The 21405-nt window shown below is 44.7% G+C and overlaps 1 protein-coding gene across 2 annotated transcripts; it reads right to left on the bottom strand.

Annotated features, from left to right (window-relative positions):
• Nucleotides 1–56: 56 nt before the first annotated feature.
• Nucleotides 57–6563, bottom strand: VAMP1 (vesicle associated membrane protein 1). Of its 2 annotated transcripts, none has more exons than XM_079936656.1 (5): nt 6141–6563; nt 3316–3442; nt 2973–3131; nt 2247–2298; nt 57–198 (listed from the first exon to the last, which is right to left on the bottom strand). In XM_079936656.1, coding segments are annotated over exons 1-5 (468 nt in total). In that variant the 5' UTR covers nt 6143–6563; the 3' UTR covers nt 57–70. The 2 variants fall into 2 exon arrangements, with proteins under 2 accessions (XP_079792782.1, XP_079792783.1); XM_079936657.1 differs by having other exon boundaries at nt 71–1855.
• Between the last annotated feature and the right edge of the window lie 14842 nt (nt 6564–21405).

The raw sequence follows: 21405 nt of genomic DNA, 5'->3' as shown, positions 1-21405 counted from the left end.
GAAGAGGGGGGTACAGGGCAGGGTGAGAAAGAGAGTAGAAGGGCTACCGTCCCCAGAAGAGCAAAGCCAACTACACCTGGGACAGATGGCACAGAAACGCAGAAGTGATTCCTGTGACGGGGCGGGCCAAGAGGGCGGATCTGCTCCAGGCTTGGGACACATCGAGGACAGTGGTGGTTCTTCTCCAGCGGTGACCCCCTGCATTAGGCAAGGGGAGCCCAGAGGAGGGTGGAGGCCTTCGAGGGGCCTCTGGCCGTTAGGAGGGTACAGAGACTGCCTTCGTCCAGCTCTTCCGTCCCGCCCTGGGGCAGGACGAAGGGAATGTGGGAACAGGGCGAAGGGAGAGGAAGGATGGTTTTGCGGAACGAAATGCTGCTGCGTGGAAAGCGAGCCTGGCCCAGCCGCCTCCTGCTGGTGGACTGGTGGACGGAAGGAACGAAGGAACGTGGGGCGGTCTCCGTTCTGTTCCCAGCCGGCCCTCCTCCCCTCTCACCGGGGTCTGTCCCACTGAGTGCCCTTTCCTGAAACCCAGCACTGGCCCCCGAGACAGGCTGAGCAGCTCCATCCCCAGGTCCCACTGTCTGTGCCACAAACCATGCAAAGAGGAGGAAGGCAAAGGGAATTCAGGGGTGCTTTGGAAGGGGAACGTACTGCTGGAAGAACAGAGGGGCCGCTCCAGACGAGAAGGCGCCGTGGTGGCACAGCAGTCAACAAGCAGGCCCGTCTGCTGACGGCTCCACCTCCGCCCCAAGGCTGGCGGGGGCACCGGACTCCCACCGCTCAGGAGCAGCCGGGCCTCAGGAAGGGCCTCTCTCCTCAGCCCTGCCCTTGGCAAGTACACGGGGGTGGTGTCGGGGGAAGGGCTCCCAGAGGGTCCAGGGCTCCTACCCTCCGACATCTCATCCTCCTCCACCAACAGCAAGGGAGGTACAGGACGCTTGTAACAAGAGGGTGAGAAGTGGCTTCCTCCAAGCTTGGTATTTTCAGATTAGGCCCTTGACTCGCTGTTTCTCTGTAACTAACGGGCATTCTCTCATTATCTATGCCAGTAACTAAAATTGAGAGGCTCAAACTTTGGCTAAATGAAATTATTTGATGCCTTCACGAGCAATACAGAATGCTGTAGAAAACGTGGACAAGAGCCCCTTCCAGGTATGAGCTTGTGGGACTGTTTCTAGGATGGGAACGAGAGTCCTGATATTTTTGCTATTAATACGTGTTCTCCAGGTCTCTGGAGGACAAAGTAAAAGGTTGTAAGATCCCTGAAGACATAGATCTTGGACTAACAGATGGGAAATAACTGTGAAAAACAGGTTTGACTTTCTAAAAGAGTCCTGCACCAGGACCAAGCTGGACTTTGGGCCTGGCTCAGGCTCCTCTGCAGGCCTGGCACAGGAGAGGTGAGGGGGCATCCTCCCAGCTGCTCCCAGCCTCCTCCGGCCAGCAGCCTGGCCTTTTCTGGCAACACCATGGGCACAACACTCTTCTCCTCGTCCCAGTCTTGGCCCCTTCTTGAGCACGTCACCTCAGCTACACCCCTTTCCCCATCCCTTGGCCTCCAACTCCTTTTGTCTTTGGGGGAACCTGAGAGAACATGAGAGGGTAGGAAGGAGATCCCAGCTGTTGTTCTTCGGGTAGTTAATTCAAGACTTCACCACAAGCAGCATTTCCAGTGTCGCAGGACAGAGCGCAAATGAAAGCAGCACAAGGGGAGGAGTGGGCGATGGAGAAGCAGGGCTGGGATGGAGGAAGGCAGATGGGGAAGTTCTGGGGAGAAACAGCAGGACAGGGACATGAGTTTGGATGGCAATGGAGAACAGGGAAGGGGCGGCACATTCTCAAGCAAAAAAGTAGACTGGACACAGGAGTCAGGAAGTCCCAGATGGAAAAGAGAAAGAGGAGAAAACAAGAGGGCAAATTACATCAGGTTACTGGACATTCAGGTGTAGTTGTAGGTGTCCCATCCCCACGGTCTCCCTCTGACCCAAGCCAGTGAGAAGAAGCACAGCCCACTTGCTCAGAACAGGAGCCACGACCTTCCCCCACAGTCCTGCAGAGTGAAGGCTTGTCCACCGAGGAGGTCCCTCACCTCTGCCCTCCCGCCCTCCCGCACCAGATGGTGCTTCCCTGGCCACGACCTCCATACCTCAGTCAGAGCAGCCCCACTCCCCAGGCAGGCAGGCAGGCAGGCGACGCCGGGACCTTCCCACCTCTTCACCCCAACCAGCAACCTCAGCGATACTTACTTACAATAACTACCACGATGATGGCACAGATGGCTCCCAGCATGATCATCATCTGAGGAGACATTGACAAAAAACAAGCCCTTGGATTTGGGGAAGGAGGCAGGAGCCAGGACCGGGGACTCGGACGGCGGAAGAAGCCACACGCCCCCCAGGACAGCTGAAGGCCTCCCAAGCCCTCGTGCTCCCCATCAGACAGTAACCCCTGCACCACAGCTGGAGCTTCTCAGAAACACGAGAGGGTCTGCAGCTTGCTCCTTGTCTCCTAGTTCCTGTTGCCCGGAGGCTTTTAAAGGAACGCCAGAGCAGGTACAGACTTCGGATCTTTAGTCAACTGGTTCGTTTTTCATCAAAAAGTGTTCAGCTCATTCCCAAAAGCTGCAGGTATTTAAATATATAGCTACCCCAGCCATTGTGTCGATGTCGGTGTATCTCAGGAAGGGTCAGGTAAGAATTTTTCCCAGGGTCCTTTGAGAAAAGGCAGCTTGACTAACCCCTCCAAACTCCTCAGGGTCTCCCCTGGCCCTCAGTTAGTGGTTCTGAGCACTTTAGCGTGCCCTGGTGGCCAATTCGGGTAATGCAGCTCAAGAAGGAGGCTTCCCAGATTGCCTCCCAAGAGTCCTGCAGGGCACAGATCGTGAGAGGGAAGGATTGTGGAACCTGAGGCTTTTCCCGCCTCCTATGTGTTGAGACCCAGGAAAATAAGGGGGAAAGGACAAGAACATTCACCTTGCAGTTCTTCCACCAATACTTCCTCTTTAGCTTGGCAGCGCTGCTCTCAAATTGTGATGCGCCCGCCTGCAAAGCGTCGGCTCTGTCATCCAGCTCTGACAGCTTCTGGTCCCTCTCCAGGACCTTGTCCACATTTACACGCATGATGTCCACCACCTGAGCAGGGCGCAGGAGCAAAGCGGCTAAGCTCCCCCAGAGCCGGGGAGAGAACAGCAAGTCTGCCCTGCCTAACTCTAAGGGGTGCCCTGTCTCCCGGAGCCTTTAGCTGCCCCTCTAGATAAAGAGAAGCTTCCCAACTTCCATGACTTGGAAACCCTTAGAGAAAAAGCTATCCACGTACCTCCTCCACTTGTGCCTGGGTCTGCTGTAGTCGTCTGTTACTGGTCAAATTAGGAGGAGGGCCAGGGGGACCCCCACCTGGGGCAGCCCCTTCTGCCCCTTCGGTGGGTGGCTGAGCTGCCGCAGACCTGCGGAGAGAAGTGCACAGAGTGACCAAGACAAGAAAGGAATCACATACGTTCTCAACCCTATCACCAAAGCAAGGGTGATACGGCTATATGCAAGTAGAAGGGATTCCAGCTCCCTGGCAATACCAAGTGGGGAGATGCAGCACAGAGGTCCAAAGCAAAAGATGAAAGATCCTGTAACAGATGGGGCTCAGCGACATCCAGGGTGGCATCAAGAGCTCTCGTTTGGGCTATCCTCTGACCCAAACTCAAACACATCCTCTGGCACAATGGCCACAGGGACAAGTGGGCCAGTCTTGGCTTAAATGGCATTTCTCTGCCTCCCGGAAGCCTTTTTCACATGAAGTCAAACTGGAAAACTCCAATCCAGGAGAATTACCTACAAAAAAAACTCAACACTCAGGACAAGCTTACAGACTGAACAACTCTTTTTTTTGCAAAGTCTGAATATAAAAAGAAAGGCCAAGCTGACAGACTCCGCTGAAGGGGAGCCAGTTATTGGTTGTTTCATGCAATGATTAGTATATCGTGGCCACTGTAAGGACGACTTGGAGAATCACCAAAGGCCTCTGTAGTTGCAGTGAGTCAGGACTGTTTGCTTGCTTTGTTTTCTGGCAGAGAAGACTGGGGTTTCACTTAGATAGAACTGGGGCCCAAAGCAATTGTGTCAATTGTGAAAGTGTTCCAAGAGCATAGACAGGGAGCAAAAATATTGGAAATGGTCCTCAGTGTACATGCACCAGAGACAGCCTGTCCCTTCCTTTTTTAGATTTGGCATCCAGTCTCAGGAGACTCTCCTAGCTCCTGATGTCCCAACTAGAAATCTTGGTTTACACTGCTAGGCACAGAGACCGTACTCCCTTTCCCTTAGCCTTAGGGGAGAATAATCCAGTGTGGGATTCTCAAAATAAACTCCTCTCCACGTCCCAACACATGGAAGCTAAATTCACCTTCTCAAGAATTCCCTGAAGTCTAACCTAAGGCATGAGATTTTCCCTGCCAAGGAAGAAGTCACAGGTAGGAGAGAGATCTCTGCAATTTGATAGAGAAAAGAAATTACAATAAGAACTCCTCAAACAGAAGCAGAATCTCACAAAGCCTACCTCATAGGAGCAGTCCAAGAGTAAATGCACTACGGATGAAACCATCACAAAGTCACCAAAAAGGAAAAGCCTTGACTACTCACAATAGAACTAATACCCAGAAGTTCCTCCTCTCTAAGTAAGTAAATTTCAGTCTCAAAAGAGAATAACCCTTCAGAGAGGTTATACTAGCAGATTACACCTGACTCATCTTGGCTAAAAGAACTGCTTTCCCATTGCCCTTTAAGGCACAAAGGAGGCAAAGGAAAGATACAACACTATGGCGGCCACCAGACTCCTATGCTACTACTGTGCCACACAATCTAGTTCTCTGGTGAAAGTGGAAAATTCAAGGAGTAGGAAGTAGCCAGTGTTTGGTCTTGGAAGCAGTCCAGGCTGGTGGCACCAATGACAAGATTAAGGTCAGAGACCTCATGATGCCCTTCTAGTCACCACGGTTTCCCCTTCTCCTTCCTTTCATCCCACATAGATGCTACTGGGAACCAGTCAACTGAAGAGGCTCCCCCTCCCCAAAATGAAAACACAAGGAATCCTAGGGCTTGGCCAAAACGCATTGAATATCATATACAGTTAAAACTGTAGAAATCAAATAGAGAAAAAGGGAAATCGTTATAAAGCATGTGAAGGGACCATTTCACTTATTACTTCTTGGGAGTTGGGAACACGCAGGAGTAACATATCCGGGGATAGTTATAACCCTTATGTAACGTAAGTAAATCTTTTCCCTTTTAGTCACCAAGAGAAGCAACACAAATACATCTAGGACCAGGCCAGGACTCCAAGAAAGAAAGGGAAGTTCTTCATTTGTCTAGCTATAGTTCTCCCTCAGGATCTTGGGATGGGGTGACCATGGTCAGATGACTAAATTGATGATTAGAGACTAAATTGAATGTACTGAGGGAAGGTGGCGGGGAGGGGAGGGGGGGGATCCTTAGCTCTATTTCTCTTCCAAGTACTTGGCTAAGACTCAATGACAGGAAAACTCCTATACGGGTGGCCTTGGGATGAATGGACGCTTGGAATCACACGCCACTGCCCCTTGAGTCTTTGTGAGCTGCTCACCTGGCGCCGAAGAACTGGCAGATAAGTTTCTGGAGCTTTGCTCACTACCAAGAGCGGGGGCTACTCGTCACGGTCGGGGTGAGGGGCGTACACAAAGCTAGAGACTGCAGAGCAACCCAAGTTACTAACTGGCAGGTGCACCCATGACTGTCCTTCCAGAGGCCCCAAGCACAGCTTCAATCAACGACAAGAAAGGGCCTGGAGCCCCCTCCCGGGTGTCTCCGCGCCCCACCTTCACCCGAGACTCGACTGAGGAGCCCCGCAGGTGAGAGGAGAGGGGGCAATGAATGTGGGACCCCCGCGCCCCTGCCCCGCCCATGGGGTGCCGGCTGCGGCTGGTGCAGGAATGGGGTGCTGCCTCCCCTCCCCGGGGGTGGCTCGGCCTGCGGACGGCGCGCGGCGGTGGTTCCCCGCGTCGCCGCAGCTGCTGCAATGCGCCATTTTCGGTCCCGCAGAGTCCGGCGCTGGGGTGAGAGTTGGCAAGGGGTGAGAGTTGGCAAGGTGTCGCGCCCCCCACACCAGGGTCAACTCACATGTCTCTGACAGAAGGAGGAGAGGTCCGTCTCCTCTCCAGAGGCTGCGGCGAGACACCCGGCCGGGGAACACTGCGGTGAAGCCGACCGCACCGCCGAGCTCCGCTTCCAGACCGCCACTCGGAGCTCTAGCTGCGGTGGAACTGACTGCACCTGCAACCCCGGCTCGTCTTTATTAGCGCTGGCCGCGCCCCCAGATCACGCTGACAACGCTGCGGCCCAATCCACGCCCAGGACAGGTGCCAGTCCCGAAGCGAAGCCCGGATAAGGCCTAGAGTGCCCGCCCCTGAAAATCTGCCAGTCACAGCTCTCTTCTCATCCTGACTCGGGTAAGGAGCGGTGCCGGAAGGATCTGATCAATACAGCTCTGGTTTGCGTACCTGTCTAACTAAGCGACGGGGCGGGGTGGAACTAGGCGCCCGCTCCCTGGAAGGGCGGCTCCAACAATTTGAATTAGGCCTTTTTGGTGCCTCCCAGCCAATCGCTAAGCAGTTCCTTAAGTCCGGGCCCGCTCGCGGCCGCCGGCGCCGGCGTCTCCAGCCAATCACGCCGCTTCCGCTGACAGCGGTGGGCGTGGGCGGGGGCGGGGGCGGGGGCGGGGACGGGCTCCGGCTCGCTATGGCCTGGACTCTGGAGCCCGGGGAGCGGCGGAGGTTCGGTAGTCTAGGCACTGCGCTGGCGCTCGGACCTGGCCGGCCTCCACCCCACCTCCCCGCCTTTGACAGCTCTGAGGAGGCTGAATCCATCAAGGCAGAGCCGCAGGCTCCCGTGGCCAAAGTAAATACGAGAGCTCCGTTCATCCGTTCTACACAGCCAACCAGCCCCTCACGCAGTGTATCCTAATTTTAACTCCCCCTCCCCAAACCTGCTCCTCCTAACCCTCCCAGGTAGCTTACTACATCGATTCAGTTGCCCAAACCAGAAACCTGGAAACTATTGTAGATTTCCTCCCCGTTCATCTTTACCTGTCCTCTAATAGTTCAACTTTTCCTTCTTAGCATTTCAAGGATTCTCCCCTCGTCTCACTGTCCTGCTTCAGATTATTATCCCTTACCTGGACGCCCTCGGTTGTAAAACTATTATTTTATGTCCCGATAAGTTAAAAGGTAGCAAATCAACTGTGACATAATGCTTTCTTATCACTTCGAATTTTTATTTTATATTTATTTAAAGTGCAGGTGTCTATAAATGTAGATTTTTATCATACTTCACTCTCGTGAAAATACATAAAAAGGAAAACAGAAAAGAGTAACATGGTAACAGTGTTCATAAAACTTCACATTCAGACACTGACTCTTATGATTCATTTTTTTTACTCATGTGCATTATTTCCACACATGTAGTCCTCTGTGCATGCCATCAGGGGCTTTAGTGATGCAGCATTTCTTAAAGGAATGCTCCTTTTCTGTCTCTGGAATTTTCTTCCAAGCCTCAGACACCCATTTGGCAAAGTTTGATTCTTATGAGCCAGTATGACAAATACAGTATGACTGTTCTGGCTAATAGTTATAGTCAAACATCCCAATTTAGATGTTAAAATGAAAAAAAAAAGTGCCAAGTGCCTCTTAAAATTAATGAAATATAATATCTTTCTGTTTCATCTTGCCCTCATTTATAACCATCCTCTAAGAAACCACCAGGGTGGTCTACCCAAATGTTACAACCCTGCTTAAAACCTTTAAACAATTAGAAACACAATGTATTGATCATATGTGTTTATCGCATGCCCCTTCTGAAACTACATCAAAATGAAAATTGGTAAATACTGAAAACAAATTATAAACCCTCAAAGACAAACAGAATGGAAGGAATTGTTTCAGGCAGCATGAATGGCTAAATGGCCACCAGATTCACATGAGGTGGCAAAAAAAAAAAAAGTACAGAGCGGTTCCCCTGTACCCCTTCACCCAGTTTCCCCCAATGGTAACATCTTGTTTAGCTACAGTACAATATTAAAACCAGGAAATTGACATTGGTACAATCCACAGAGCTTATTCAGATGTTGCCTCTTTTACATGCATTTGTGTGTGTGCATGTGTGTGTGTGTGTGTGTGTGTGTGTGTAGTTTTATGCAATGTGTGTGTAGATTCCTGTAACCACCACCACAATCAGGTTACAGAACTATTATATTACTACCAGGCTCCCTTGTGCTATCCCTGTATAGCCACACCCACCCTGATCCCGCACCCTGGGCAACTGCTAATTTGTTCTCCATCTCTATACCTTTATTCCAAGACTGTTATATAAATGGACTCAGACAGTCTATAACCTTCTAAGATTGGCTTTTTTTTAAAATATCCTCGAGATCCACTCAAGTTGTGTGTATAAATAATTTTCATTGCTGAGTAGTATTTCCGTGGTACAGATATACCACAATTTGTTTAACCGTTTACCTGCTTAAAAGACATTTGGGCTGATTCCAGTTTGGGCTTATTACAAATTAAAGCTGCTATGAACATTTATGTACAGTTCTGCATGAACATAAATTTTCACTTCTCTAGAATAAATGCCCAAGAGTTCAATTACCGGGTAATAAGGTAATTTTGCATATTTAGTTTTATAAGAAATTGCAGAACTCTTTTCCAGAATGACGGCACCATTTTAGATTCCCACCAGCAACACATGAGGAATCCAGTTTTTCCACATCCTCACCAGCATTTGTTGTTGTCACTTTTTTAAAAAAAATTTTAATCATCCTGATAGTTATTTAGTGATATATCATTGTGGATTTAATTTTTGTTTTTCCCTGATGGCTAATGATGTTGAACATATTTTAATGTGTTTATTTGCCATCTATATATCCTCTTTGGTGAAAGATCTGTTCATGTCTTTTGCCCATTTTCTAATTGGCTTGTTCATTTCTTTTACCTTTGAGTTTTAACAATTCCTTAAATATTCTAGATAAAGTACTTTGTCAGATAAGTGGTTTCTCCCAGTCTGTCTTTTGTCTTTTCATCCTCTTAACTGAATCTTTTGTAGAGGAAACGTTCTTAATTTTAAGATCCAATTTATCAACTTGTCCTTTAATGCATCACTTTTGATGTCACACTTTGCCTAGCCCTAGAGTCTCATAATTTTCTCCTATTTTATTTTCTAAGAGTTGTACAGTTTTGTTTCATATGTAAGTCCATAATCCATCTTGAGTTAATTGTTGTATGAGGTGTGACGTTTAGGTCGGGGTTCCTTTTTTTTGTCAATGGATGTTCAATTGCTCCAGGACTGTTTGTTGAAAAAGCAATCCTTCCTCCATTGAATTGTTTTGCATTTTTGTCAAAAATTAGTTGGGCATATTTGTGCAGGTCTGTTTCCGGGTTTTCTATTCAGATCCATGACCTATGTGTCTGTCCTTCTGCCAATAACATGCTATCTTAATTACTGTGGCTATGGTAAACCTTAATATAAGGTAGAATTATTTTTCCCACTTTATTGTGCTTTTTCAAAATGGGTTTAGCTATTCTAGGTCCTTTGCCTAATAGATCATTTAAAAAATGCATTTGTGTAAACTGGCAAGAAAATAGACTATTTAAGGACCAAAAAACTAAGTGAAAGCTGGTACCTGGAGAGGTAAATTGAGCACTGAAGCTTGTTTTGCCTTGAGGGCGTTTGCTTAAAAGTTGAATTTAGGCATGGTGACCTCATAGGGTGCCACTGTGGCATAGGAGACAGAACCCAGGGCCTGCATAGGGTTGGAAATCTAATAGAAGGCCCCCACTATAACACCAGAACCCCAGAAGACTATATCCTCATGTAAGAGTGGATTTAAAATATGCTAACACCTGAACTGCCCCTAGGGAACTGCATAGAAAATTTGCTCATCTGGAATCTAAGTGCCTACTAGAGATCTTTTCTTTTTTCTTTTAAATATATGCAGATAATTTATCATCAAAGCTGTGACTTTTCTGCCCAAATGCCTTGTTGGTCCGAAAAACAAAATAGCAAGAATTTAAAATGGTTCCAGGTTGACAGTGCCACCAAGCACCAGCCGAAACAATGCAGATCATCTCTGGATGAGCTGATCTTCAGTCTAGGCCTTGGGGAATTTCCACAGATACGGTTCCAAGAAAAGTAGATTTTGGTCAAAAATGGGAAACAAATAAGGAGCAAAGAGCCAGGAGCAAGAGCCAGCAAAGATGGAAATAGGAAGTAAGAAAATTAGAAAATCAAGCCAAATAGTTCAATCTCTGATTAATAGGAGTTCTAAAAAGAGAGAAAGGTATGAGAGAACAAGATTACAAAAGAAATACAAGAAAAAATTTCTGAACTGAACAAGTCTTTCTGGATTACATAGTACACTATGTGCCTAGCATAGTGAAAGAAAAAGAACCACGTCAAGACACATCTTTGTAAAATCTCAGAATATTAGGGGAAAAGAGAAGATCCAAAAAGATTTCAAAAAGAGAGAAAGGGACTTCCCTGGTGGATCCCTGGTCAGGAACTAAGATCCTGCGTGCCACATGACATGGCCCCCCAAAAAAGAGAGAGAGAGAGAGAGAAAGGAACAGGAATGAGAATGGCAACTCAATACAGTATTAAAAGATACATGATGTGACAGTGCCTTTAAAATTCTGAAGAAACATGATCATTACCTAGAATTCTATACCAGCCAAACGAATATAAGACCAATACGTACCAGTATAAGATAAATATAGACATCTTTCAGATATGCAAGGAGGGAACATTTTTACTTCTCTTTCCAAGTAGGCTACTATAAGATGTGCTCTGGTAAGCAGGAAAGAGAAAGGCAGCAGAGCTAGGGAATGGAATGCTGGATCCACACACAAAACTGGTGGAGGAAATCTTTGGAATGAAAGCTACACCACAGACCCAGAAACAACCTGTCCTGCCTGAAGTAGGAGAAGGAGGAAACTGCAGGACAGTCTCCAGAGGGGGGGAAAAAACCTGTAAAGCATCTGACATGTTTAAATATTTGAAAAAGAATATGAACAAGTACTTTACAAGTCTGATGCGACGTGCGGAAAAAATTAGAGCTAGATACATAGAAAATTATATTTTGAAAAAGAGGTAATTATAAACTTAGGGGAAAACAAAAAGTTGAATAAGAACTAGAAATTATCTCACCTTTACGTTAATTGATTTTCAACAAGAGTGTCAAGACGGGACTTCCCTGGTGGCGCGGTGGTTCAGAATCCGCCTGCCAATGCAGGGGACAGGGGTTTGAGCCCTGGTCTGGGAAGATCCCACATGCCGCGGAGCAACTAAGCCCATGAGCCACAGCTACTGAGCCTGCGCTCTAGGGCCCGCGAACCACAACTACCAAGCCCGCGAACCACAACTACCAAGCCCGCATGCCACAAGTACTGAAGGCCGCGCGCCTAGAGCCCATGCTCCGTAACAAGAGAAGCCACTGCAACGAGAAGCCCGCGCACCACAATGAAGAGTAGACCCCGCTCACTGCAACTAGAGAAAGCCCGCGCACAGCAACGAAGACCCAACGCAGCCAAAAGTAATGAATAAATTAATTAATTAATTTTTTTAAAAAAGAGTGTCAAGACCATTTAATGGGGGAAGGAATAGTCTTTTCAATAAATGGTGCTGGGGGACTTCCCTGGTGGTCCAGTGGTTAAGACGCAGTGCTCCCAATGCAGGGGACCTGGGTTCAATCCTTGGTCAGGGAACTAGACCCTGCATGCGTGCCGCAACTAAAACATCCCACATGCCACAACAAAGATCCCACGTGCCACAAAGAAGATCCCCAAGTGCAGCAACTAAGACCCAGCGCAACGTAAATAAATAAATAAACAAATAAATAAAATATTTAAATAAACAAATGGTGAAAGGACAGCCCACAGAATGGGAGAAAATATTTGCAAATGAAAATATTTATATCTGATACAGTACTGGTATCTAGAATATACAAAGAACCCTTCCAACTCAGTAATAAAAAAAATGAATAACCCAATTTGAAAATGGGCAAAGGGTCTAAACTGACATTTCTCAAAAGAAGACACACAAATGGCCAAAAAGCACAAGAAAAGATGCTCCACATCATTAACCGTCAAGGAAGTACAAATCAAAGCCACAATGAGGGCTTCCCTGGTGGCGCAGTGGTTGAGAGTCCGCCTGCCGATGCAGGGGACACGGGTTCGTGCCCCAGTCCGGGACGATCCCGCATGCCGCGGAGCGGCTGGGCCCGTGAGCCATGGCCGCTGAGCCTGCGTGTCCGGAGCCTGTGCTCCGCAGCGGGAGAGGCCACAACAGTGAGAGGCCCGCGTACTGAAAAAAAACAAAAACAAACAAACAAACAAACAAAAAGCCACAATGAGATACTACTTTATAACCACTAGGATGGCTATAATCAAAGAGACAGGTAGTACCAAATGTTGATGAGGATTAAACCAAATGCTGGAGAAATTAAACCTTCATACACTGCTTGTGGAAATGCAACATAATGCAGCCAATTTGGAAAAGAGCCTGTAGTTTTTCAAACAGTTAAACACAGAGTTACCACGTGACCCAGCAATTCCACTCCTAGGTATTTAACCAAGAGAAATGAAAATGCCCACACAGAACCTGATACACGAATGTTCATAGCAGCATCATTCAGAATCGCCAAAAAGTAGAAACAGCCCAAATGTCCACCAACTGATAAATGGATAAATATAGTGTGGAATAGCCATACAATGGAATACTATTCAGCAATAAGAGAAGTGGAGTGCTAATACTTGCTACAACATGGGGAAATCCTGTACCTACACTAAGATAAAGAAGCCAGTCACAAAGGATCACATGTTGTATGATTCTGTTTAGATGAAATATCCAAAACAGGCAAGAATCTACAGGGACAGAAAGTGGCTTAGTGGTTGCCTAGAACTGGGAGGAAGGGGGAACTGATGGTGGCAGCTAAGGGGCAGGGGGTTCATTTTGGGGTAATGTTAAAAATGTTCTAAAGTTGATTGTGGTATTGGATGCACAACTCTGCGAATATATTAAAAGCCATTGAATTGGGTGAATTGTATGTGGATTGTATCTCAATAAAGATACCAAGAGGTTTTTTTAAATATAAGAAACATAAGTTATACCACAGTACACCATTTGGCTCAGTAGTAAACAATATTTAATAGTTCTAATAATGTAAACACTGTCTACTGATTTAAGGCAAAATGCTGATATAACTATAATGAAGAGGCGTGAGGGATAGGGGTTATAAGAAAGGAGGACATTGGGGCGTGTAAATCCAGCTTCCTAACAAAGTAACTAGTAAGGGCCACCAGCTCCCTCTTCCAAAATCACACGTGAAGAATCCATGGAAGCTATAGGGAATCATGAATCTCAAGAATTAACAAAGACAAAGGCATAAGAATACCTTGGGGAGACTGAAGGCTCTAGTTATGTGTTCAGTTGCATCCTGCAAAAGTTTTTATGTTTAAGTCCTAACACTCAGACCTCAGAATGTGACCTTATTTGGACACAGGTTCGTTGCAGATGTAATTAGTTGAGATGAGGTCATATTGTTGTAGGGTGGGCCCCTACTCCAGTATGACTGGTGTCCTTATAAAATGGGAAAATTTGGAGAGACACACACACAGGGAGAACGCCTTGTTAACATCAAGGCAGAGATTGGGCTGATATGTCTATAAGCCAGGGAACACCAAAGATAGCCAGCAAACCACCAGAGGCTAGGAGAGAGGCATGGAACAAATTCTGCCTGACAGCCCTGGTGAGGCCTCGTCTCAGACTTCTAACCTTCAGAACCGTGAGTTCGTACATTTCTGTTGTTTATGCGACCCAACTCACGGTACTTACGGCCACCCCAGAAAACTAACACAGCTATCTTGAACCAGCACATGTGTTAGATTCCCAAAACAAACAACAAATATCATACATAGATATTACACATACATGTGATGAAAATACCAACAGGGACCTGCAAGTGTGCTAAAGTGTTTGACTTGTTATGAATACTGATAAGTTTAAGAAACCAACAGGAGTAAACAAATATGAGTGTTTCTTAAAGCATGAATCACCCTGAAGACAAAAATAGAACATTGTTTTTCTGGAGGACCTCAGGTACAGAGGTGGAGTTAACTGCTACTCATCAATTCATGACACATGATCTCCACTTATGCATAGAAAGATTTCATTTCATTTTATAATTCCATTTTTCCTTATTCCCCTCCCCCGCCATAGAGAACATTATAAATTGTTTGATATTTATAATTTTGTGTTTTTGCAAAATGTGTAGTGTCTCCTGCACGTGTTTTTATTTTTATTTATTTACTTATTTTTAATGGATTGATTTTTAAAAATTAGTTAATTAATTATTATTTTTGGCTGTGTTGGGTCTTCGTTTCTGTGCGAGGGCTTTCTCTAGTTGTGGCGAGTGGGGGCCACTCTTCATCGCGGTGCGCGGGCCTCTCACTGTCATGGCCTCTCTTGCTGCAGAGCACAGGCTCCAGTTGCACAGGCTCCAGATGCGCAGGCTCAGTGGTTGTGGCTCACGGGTCCAGTTGCTCTGCGGCATGTGGGATCTTCCCAGACCAGGGCTCGAACCCATGTCCCCTGCACTGGCAGGCAGATTCTCAACCACTGCGCCACCAGGGAAGCCCCAAATGGATTGATTTTTTTTAAATTATATTTATTTGGTTGTACTCAGTCTTAGTTGCGGCAGGCGGGCTCCTTACTTGTGGCCCATGAGCTTCTTAGTTGTGGCATGCGGGCTCCTTAGTTGTGGCATGCAAACTCTTAGTTGTGGCATGCATGTGGTACCTAGTTCCCTGAACAGGGATCAAACCCAGGGCCCCTGCATTGGGAGCACGGAGTCTTAACCACTGTACCACCAGGGAAGTCCCGCATGTATTTTTAATTTACATAAATGATATCATGTTTTAAATCTCATTGTTTTTTCACTCAGCATGAATTTTTAAAGATGAAATTCATATAATTTGTAAATGATCAGTTTGCTCTTTCCTTCCAATCCTCGCATGCATTTAATTCCTTCCCTCCTTCCTTCCTTTCTCCCTCCCTCCCTTCCTTCCTTTCCCCCTTTCTTTCCTTCTTTGTTTTTACAACACTGACTAGTACCTTCAGTACTAAGTTAAAGTGCAACAGTAATAGTGGGCATTCTTGCCTTGTTGCTGATCTTAAGGGAATATATATCCACTATATATCTGTTGTTGATCTCTAGTATGTCACCTTTACCAAATTAAGGAAATTTCCTTCTGTTCCCAGGGTTTTATTTTTTAATTATAAATAGCTGAATTACTTAAATTCTCTTTTCTGTATCAACTAAGATCATCACAGAGGACTAAACCTTCACCCTTCATAACAGGAAGCTAATAGATGTCTCAAGCTGATAAGCCATGAAGAGCAGGAGGGCATATTATTTCCAATTACGATGACAAATACTAGAATAGTTCAAAGAAGTGAAAGTCTTTCATTCTGGGAAGCTAGTTTGGAGCGTAGACTGGGGTTAGGCAGGGGATTGCTCTTTTTGTCATATAACTTTCCCTTCTTTTTGATTAACTATATGCATGTATTACTTTGATTTTTTAAAAAATAAAGCTTAATTTAGAAATAAATCTTCAAGTCTCCCAACCCATGTTTTTAAGTGAGATAAAATTCATGCACCATATGAATCCACTCATTCAGTATATACCTGTGATTTTTAGTATATTCACAAGGTTGTGCAATCATTACCACTAATTCCAGAACATTTACATCAACCCCAAAAGAAACCCTGTACCTGTTAGTAGTCCTCTCCCATCCCTCACCCCTTACCCCATCCCCTAGCAACAACTAATCTACTTTCTGTCTCTGTGAATTTGCCTATTCTGGACATTTCCTGTAAGTGGAATCATACAATACGTAGCCTTTATGACTGGCTTCTCTCCTCTGCCATAGTGTTTTCAAGGTTCATCCATGTTGTAGCAGTACCTCATTCTAGTTTATGGCTGAGTAATGTTCCATTGTATGAATAGACCACACTTTGTTTATCCGTTCATCAGCTGATGGACATTTGGGTTGTTTCTTCTTTTTGGCTATTCGGAATAATGCTGCTATGAGCATTTGTGCACAAATTTTTGTGTGAATATGTTTTCAATTCTCTTGAGTATATGTATACCTAGGAGTGGAATTGCTAGGTCATATGGTAACTCTCTATGTAACTTTCTGTGGAACTGCCAAACAGTTTTCCAAAGTGTCTGCATCCTTTTACTAAAGGTTCAGTCTTAATGGTTCTTTAGAGTCGTCTTTGTGATCTGACTCTTGCCTCCATCTCCTGCCCTCTTTATCACGCACCAACAAATACCATTTACAGCTTTCCCATACACACCATGCTGTTTCTCACCTCTGGACCTTTGTTTCTGTTTCATCTGCCTGGAAAGCCTGCTAGCCTCCACTCTTTAAGATATCTCAGTAATGGCCTCCTCCAGAAAGCCTTCCCTGCCCCCACTCCTGCTCCCCCAGGATAAGCGTCCCTCCTCTCTGAACCTACACAGTAGGTAATTAACAAACTTTAAATGCCATGATATATTTTATAATTATGTTTCTTTTTTTTTTTTTTTTTTTTTGCAGTACGTGGGTCTCTCACTGTTGTGGCCTCCCCCGTTGCGGAGCACAGGCTCCGGACGCGCAGGCTCAGTGGCCATGGCTCACAGGCCCAGCCGCTCCGCGGCATGTGGGATTTTCCCGGACCGGGGCACGAACCCGTGTCCCCTGCATCGGCAGGCGGACTCTCAACCACTGCGCCACCAGGGAAGCCCCCTTTGCTATTTTTTTAATTGAAGTGTAGTTGATTTACAATGTTGTGTTGATTTCGCTGTACAGCAAAGTGATTCAGTTATACACATATATACATCCTTTTTTTATATCCTTTTCCATTGTGGTTTATCCCAGGAGATTGAAAATAGTTCCCTGTGCTCTACAGTAGGACCTTGTTGTTTATCCATTCTAAATGTAATAGTTTGTACCTACTAACCCCAAACTCCCAGTCCATCCCTCTCCCTCCCCCCTCCCCTTATAAGTATGCTTCTTTGTCTACCTCCTGCATTACGTGGAATTCTTTAAATGCAGGAGTTGTATCTTTTTTTCTTTGTATCCCTGGAACCTACTGGTGACCTTCAGTAAATGGCTGTTGAATGGATTACTTCTACAGATATTTACCAAGGGCCTATTAAGAGCCAGTACACAAAGAGACCAGATATTAGACTACTACAGTGAACAGACATGTGCAAGACAGTTCCTGCCCTCAGTGGGAATGAGGCCTAGTCCGTGGGGAAGGTGGACAAAGAGATACATAAAACCAAGCAAGATCGAAAAGCAAAACTATGAGTTCAGAGGCTCAGACATCTCAGAGCAAATGGACCTTGGAAAGTATTCCCTTGTCTTCTTCCACTTTCCCAAAGCCATGGTATTTGACCCCGATTTAGAATCCCTTATGGAGCTTTTGAAAAGATGAATGCTTGGGACACCAGCTCAGGTTGATTTCATTGGTCTGGGTTCTAATCTTTTTTTTCTCTCTCTCTTTTTTTTTTTTTTATGTTATGAAACCTGGATTTGGGTCCACTTGCCCAATACACAGCAAAGCCAATCTACTGACACCAGGTTGTGAAGGAAAGTAAAGCATTTATTGCAAGGCCAAGCAAGAAGAATGGGTAGCTTAAGCTTAAAAGGCCAGAACTCCCCGAACTCCCCAATGGCTTTTAGGGAAGGGTTTTTAAAGACAGTGTGAGGGAGTCACAGGGTGCATGATCAGCTCGTATACTTCCTTCTGATTGGTTGGTGGTGAGGTAACAGGGTGATGTTTCAGGAATCTCAATCATCAACTTCTGGTTCCAGCCAGTCTGGGGTCTATGTGTCTGTGGTCAGCATGTAGTTAACTTCTTACACCTGGTGGGGGTTTAGTATCTGCAAAACAGCTCAAGGATACGGCTCAGGATATTATTTATAACCCTCAGAGAGGAACTAAAGGTCCTTGATCTTGTTTTAAGGCTATTTATTTTGTCTTGCTTGACTGTTTCCTTTTGTTTCTGCATTTTCTCACTCCTCTGATTAAATTTGCTCTTTGGAACCTGGGGAAGGCCTAGGAGGCTAAAGATGTTCTACAAACAAGAGGCAGGGGACACAAGTGGTGGTGGGGTGTCAGTCCCCAGGAAGGCCCCACGGGGTCCCGCTGGGTTTCAAGCTCTGACAAGAATTCTAACATGTTGCCAGGATTGAACAGCACTCGTCTGCAGGGGAAAAAATAAATTTAAGCTCTTCATCCTGGCTGGCATTCAAGACTCCTAGTTATTTGGCACTAGATTTCCTATCCAAACTTATTTCCTACTATCAGAGAAAGCCTACTGTGTGTTAATGATCACTAACTAGTCCTATGGACTTGTGTAATTCCCACCTGAATTATTTCTGAATTATTTGAATTATTTCATATTCTGAATTATTTCACATTCTGAATTATTTCATATTCTTCAAAGCTCCTCCCTATAGATATTACTGTCCATATTTAACAAGGATTTCCCATTTCCATCAGCTGAAATTTTCCAAGATTTAGTTCAAATGTCATCTCTTCAACAAATAACTTTTCTGATCTCCCCCCAGCCAAAAAAGAACTAATTTTCCTATGCAATTATCATATCCAAATTTATATTGTTTACATATTGTATCTCTTAAGTAGACTGAAAGCTACTGAGAGTCAGGAACCAACCCTGACTTAGTGATTTATGTCCCTCCAAATAACACTGCACATAATGGTTCAGTGTTTATTGAATAAAAATATTACACTGTTTCACACCAAAACCAAGATTGTTCTGTCCTTGAAAACATGATCTTATAAATCTTCACAGCAGGAAGATTCGATGCTCGTTGAATTAAATGATCATTTTCCTCTTTACCAAGAACCACACATCCTACTAAAACATGTACTCATATTCTTTGGGGCACCTTGCACTTAGCAGAATCTCAAATATTTGATTTTCTCTTCTCCAGTCCCACCAAATCATGTAAAGTATCCCAGAGCCACTCATACTTCACACCAACCTCTCCATTCTCATATCCAGCTCCTCTCCAGCCATCCCTTTAAAAATTCACTCCCTTTGAGTCCTGACACTCTCATATATACATTTACATGAGACCCAGGATCATAATGTATGGTCATGTATACCCATCAATCCACTTCTCCAAAATCTACTTTTCAGTTAATCTAACATGTACTTAATTAGCTTCACTTCTATTGAGCCTTCCAAAAGATAAAGTCCCAACAAAGACACAAAATGTTACTGAGGTAGATTGCCTGCAAATATGTCTGTGGACACTTCCTCACATCCCTGTAATTGCATGCACGTTCTCTGATCCAAAAATGGAGTGCATTTCCACATAGCCTTGAATCTGCGCTGGCCTGTGACTTACTTTGACTGGTAGAATGCAGCACAAGTGACAACATGTCACTCCTTGGCCTGTGTCTATCAAACCTTGCAACTTCCATTTTTGCCCTCTGGAGTCAAGCCTCCATGTAAAGAAGTTTAGGTTAGCTAGACTACTGAATAATGAAATCACGTGGAAAAAAATCTCAGCCACTCCAATTGAGGCACCAGACATGTGAGTGAAGACATCTTGGACATTCTTGCTTCAACCAAGCTCCCAGCTGAATGCAACCACATGGTTGACCCCCACCAACACCAAATGGAGCATAACCACCCTGCTGAGCCCAGATAACCCAGAGAATATGAGTTCATAATTTGTTGTTTTCAGTCACTAAGTTTGGGGATGGAGTATTATGTAACAATAGATAATCGAAACTGATAGTTTTAAAGGATTTGGATCAAATAAGAGACCTAATCACCCTAATTCCTTTACCTTCAAATCTCAGTTTATATCTATAACTAATTCACTTTCTTTAGTTTGCAATACTTTTATTGAAAAGTTAATTTAAAAAACCTATTTCCATTCATTTCTTCAGGTTTTTCTAATTCTTGGCAACTACACACACTCCAGAGGAGTGTCATTACCATTTACATTGCCAAACTCTGTACTGTTTTACATGCATAATTTCATTTATTCTTCACATAACCCTATGAGGAAAGTATTGTATTGTTCTTAATTGACAGGCTAAAAAAACTAAGCCTCAGAAATTACCTACTTTGCCTAGGGTCAAATAGAGTGGTATAGCTTGAGTTTAAACCCAGACCTGTCTGACTCCAAAGGACGTTTTTAATCAACAGTCTACACTATACTAGAGACTCATAATCAACCTGAAAAACCCTCCCAAGAAACACAAATAGCACTTTTAACCCACATAAAAGATTTCTTTAAAAGCAATATGTCAAATACTTTCCTTTTGCCCATTTCTTTTTTTTTTTTTTTTTGCCATGCCTTGTGGCATGCGGGATCTCAGTTCCCCAACCAGGGATCGAATCTGTGCCCCTTGCATTGGGACCGCAGAGTCTTAACCACTAGACCACCAGGGAAGCCCCTCAAATACTTTCCCTACTTCACTCTGCAAATATTTATTGAGAGCCTTACATAGGCTAGGCTCTGGAGACAATTTAACTCTAATCAATACACAATTCTAAAATTGTAGCAACATTTTTCTCCTCTCAGTCGAGTAATGTCAAACTTATTTAACTTGATTTATGGCCAAGCAAATTATTAAAAGATGAAAAAGCAGACAGTGTCATTATAGCTAGACCTACCCAGCCATCTCCCAACACATTCTATATTCCCTCACCATGCACCACGGATCACTCTTCTCTTCCCCACTTGAAATGTTCTACTTCTTTCTCTGCTTTCTGAAATCCAACCTCTTCTATGAAGCCTCTTCTGATTAGGCCAAACACATTCTCTTATCTAGGTTATTTATCACCCACATCAGTGGTTTCCAAACACAGCTAATTAAAATCACCTGGCTTTTAAAATTAGAACTACTTAAAATTAGAGGAGTCATACTTTGAGAAAGCAAAAGCAAAAGCCTGGAAACAATCTAAATGTCTATCAAAATGGAACTGGTTAAATCATTATGGTATATAACGTAAGGATATAAAACCATACCTAAGTTACATTAAGTGAAAATGTAACTTAGTGTGCATGGAATCCTACTTTTTTAATAAAGAAGACAGATAGATAGATAATATAAGCTTGTACATGCACAGTATATATCCAGAAAGATTAAAAAGAATCTCATAAGAGTGGTTGCCTTAAGGAGCACAAAAAGCAACCTGTGAGAAAACTTTTCATCTCATTACTCTTTTTTTTTTGGCTGCGTTCAGTCTTTGTTGCCGCGCAGGCTTTCTCTAGTTATGGCAAGTGGGGGTCC

This window comes from Stenella coeruleoalba, assembly GCF_951394435.1.
Source record: "Stenella coeruleoalba genome assembly, chromosome: 11".
NCBI classification, from domain to species: Eukaryota; Metazoa; Chordata; class Mammalia; order Artiodactyla; family Delphinidae; genus Stenella; species Stenella coeruleoalba.
The sequence above is the reverse complement of the archived record's forward strand: the minus strand, read 5'-3'. Positions and strand labels throughout refer to the sequence as shown.

Excerpts from the sequence above, each read along its gene's own strand:
- VAMP1 (XM_079936656.1), bottom strand. Across the intron at positions 3,132-3,315 it reads CCCAGGCACAAGTGGAGGAG|GTGGTGGACATCATGCGTGT; the intron begins GTACGTGGATAG and ends CGCCCTGCTCAG. Across the intron at positions 199-2,246 it reads CATCGTGGTAGTTATTGTAA|GGGGTCACCGCTGGAGAAGA; the intron begins GTAAGTATCGCT and ends TGCCTAATGCAG.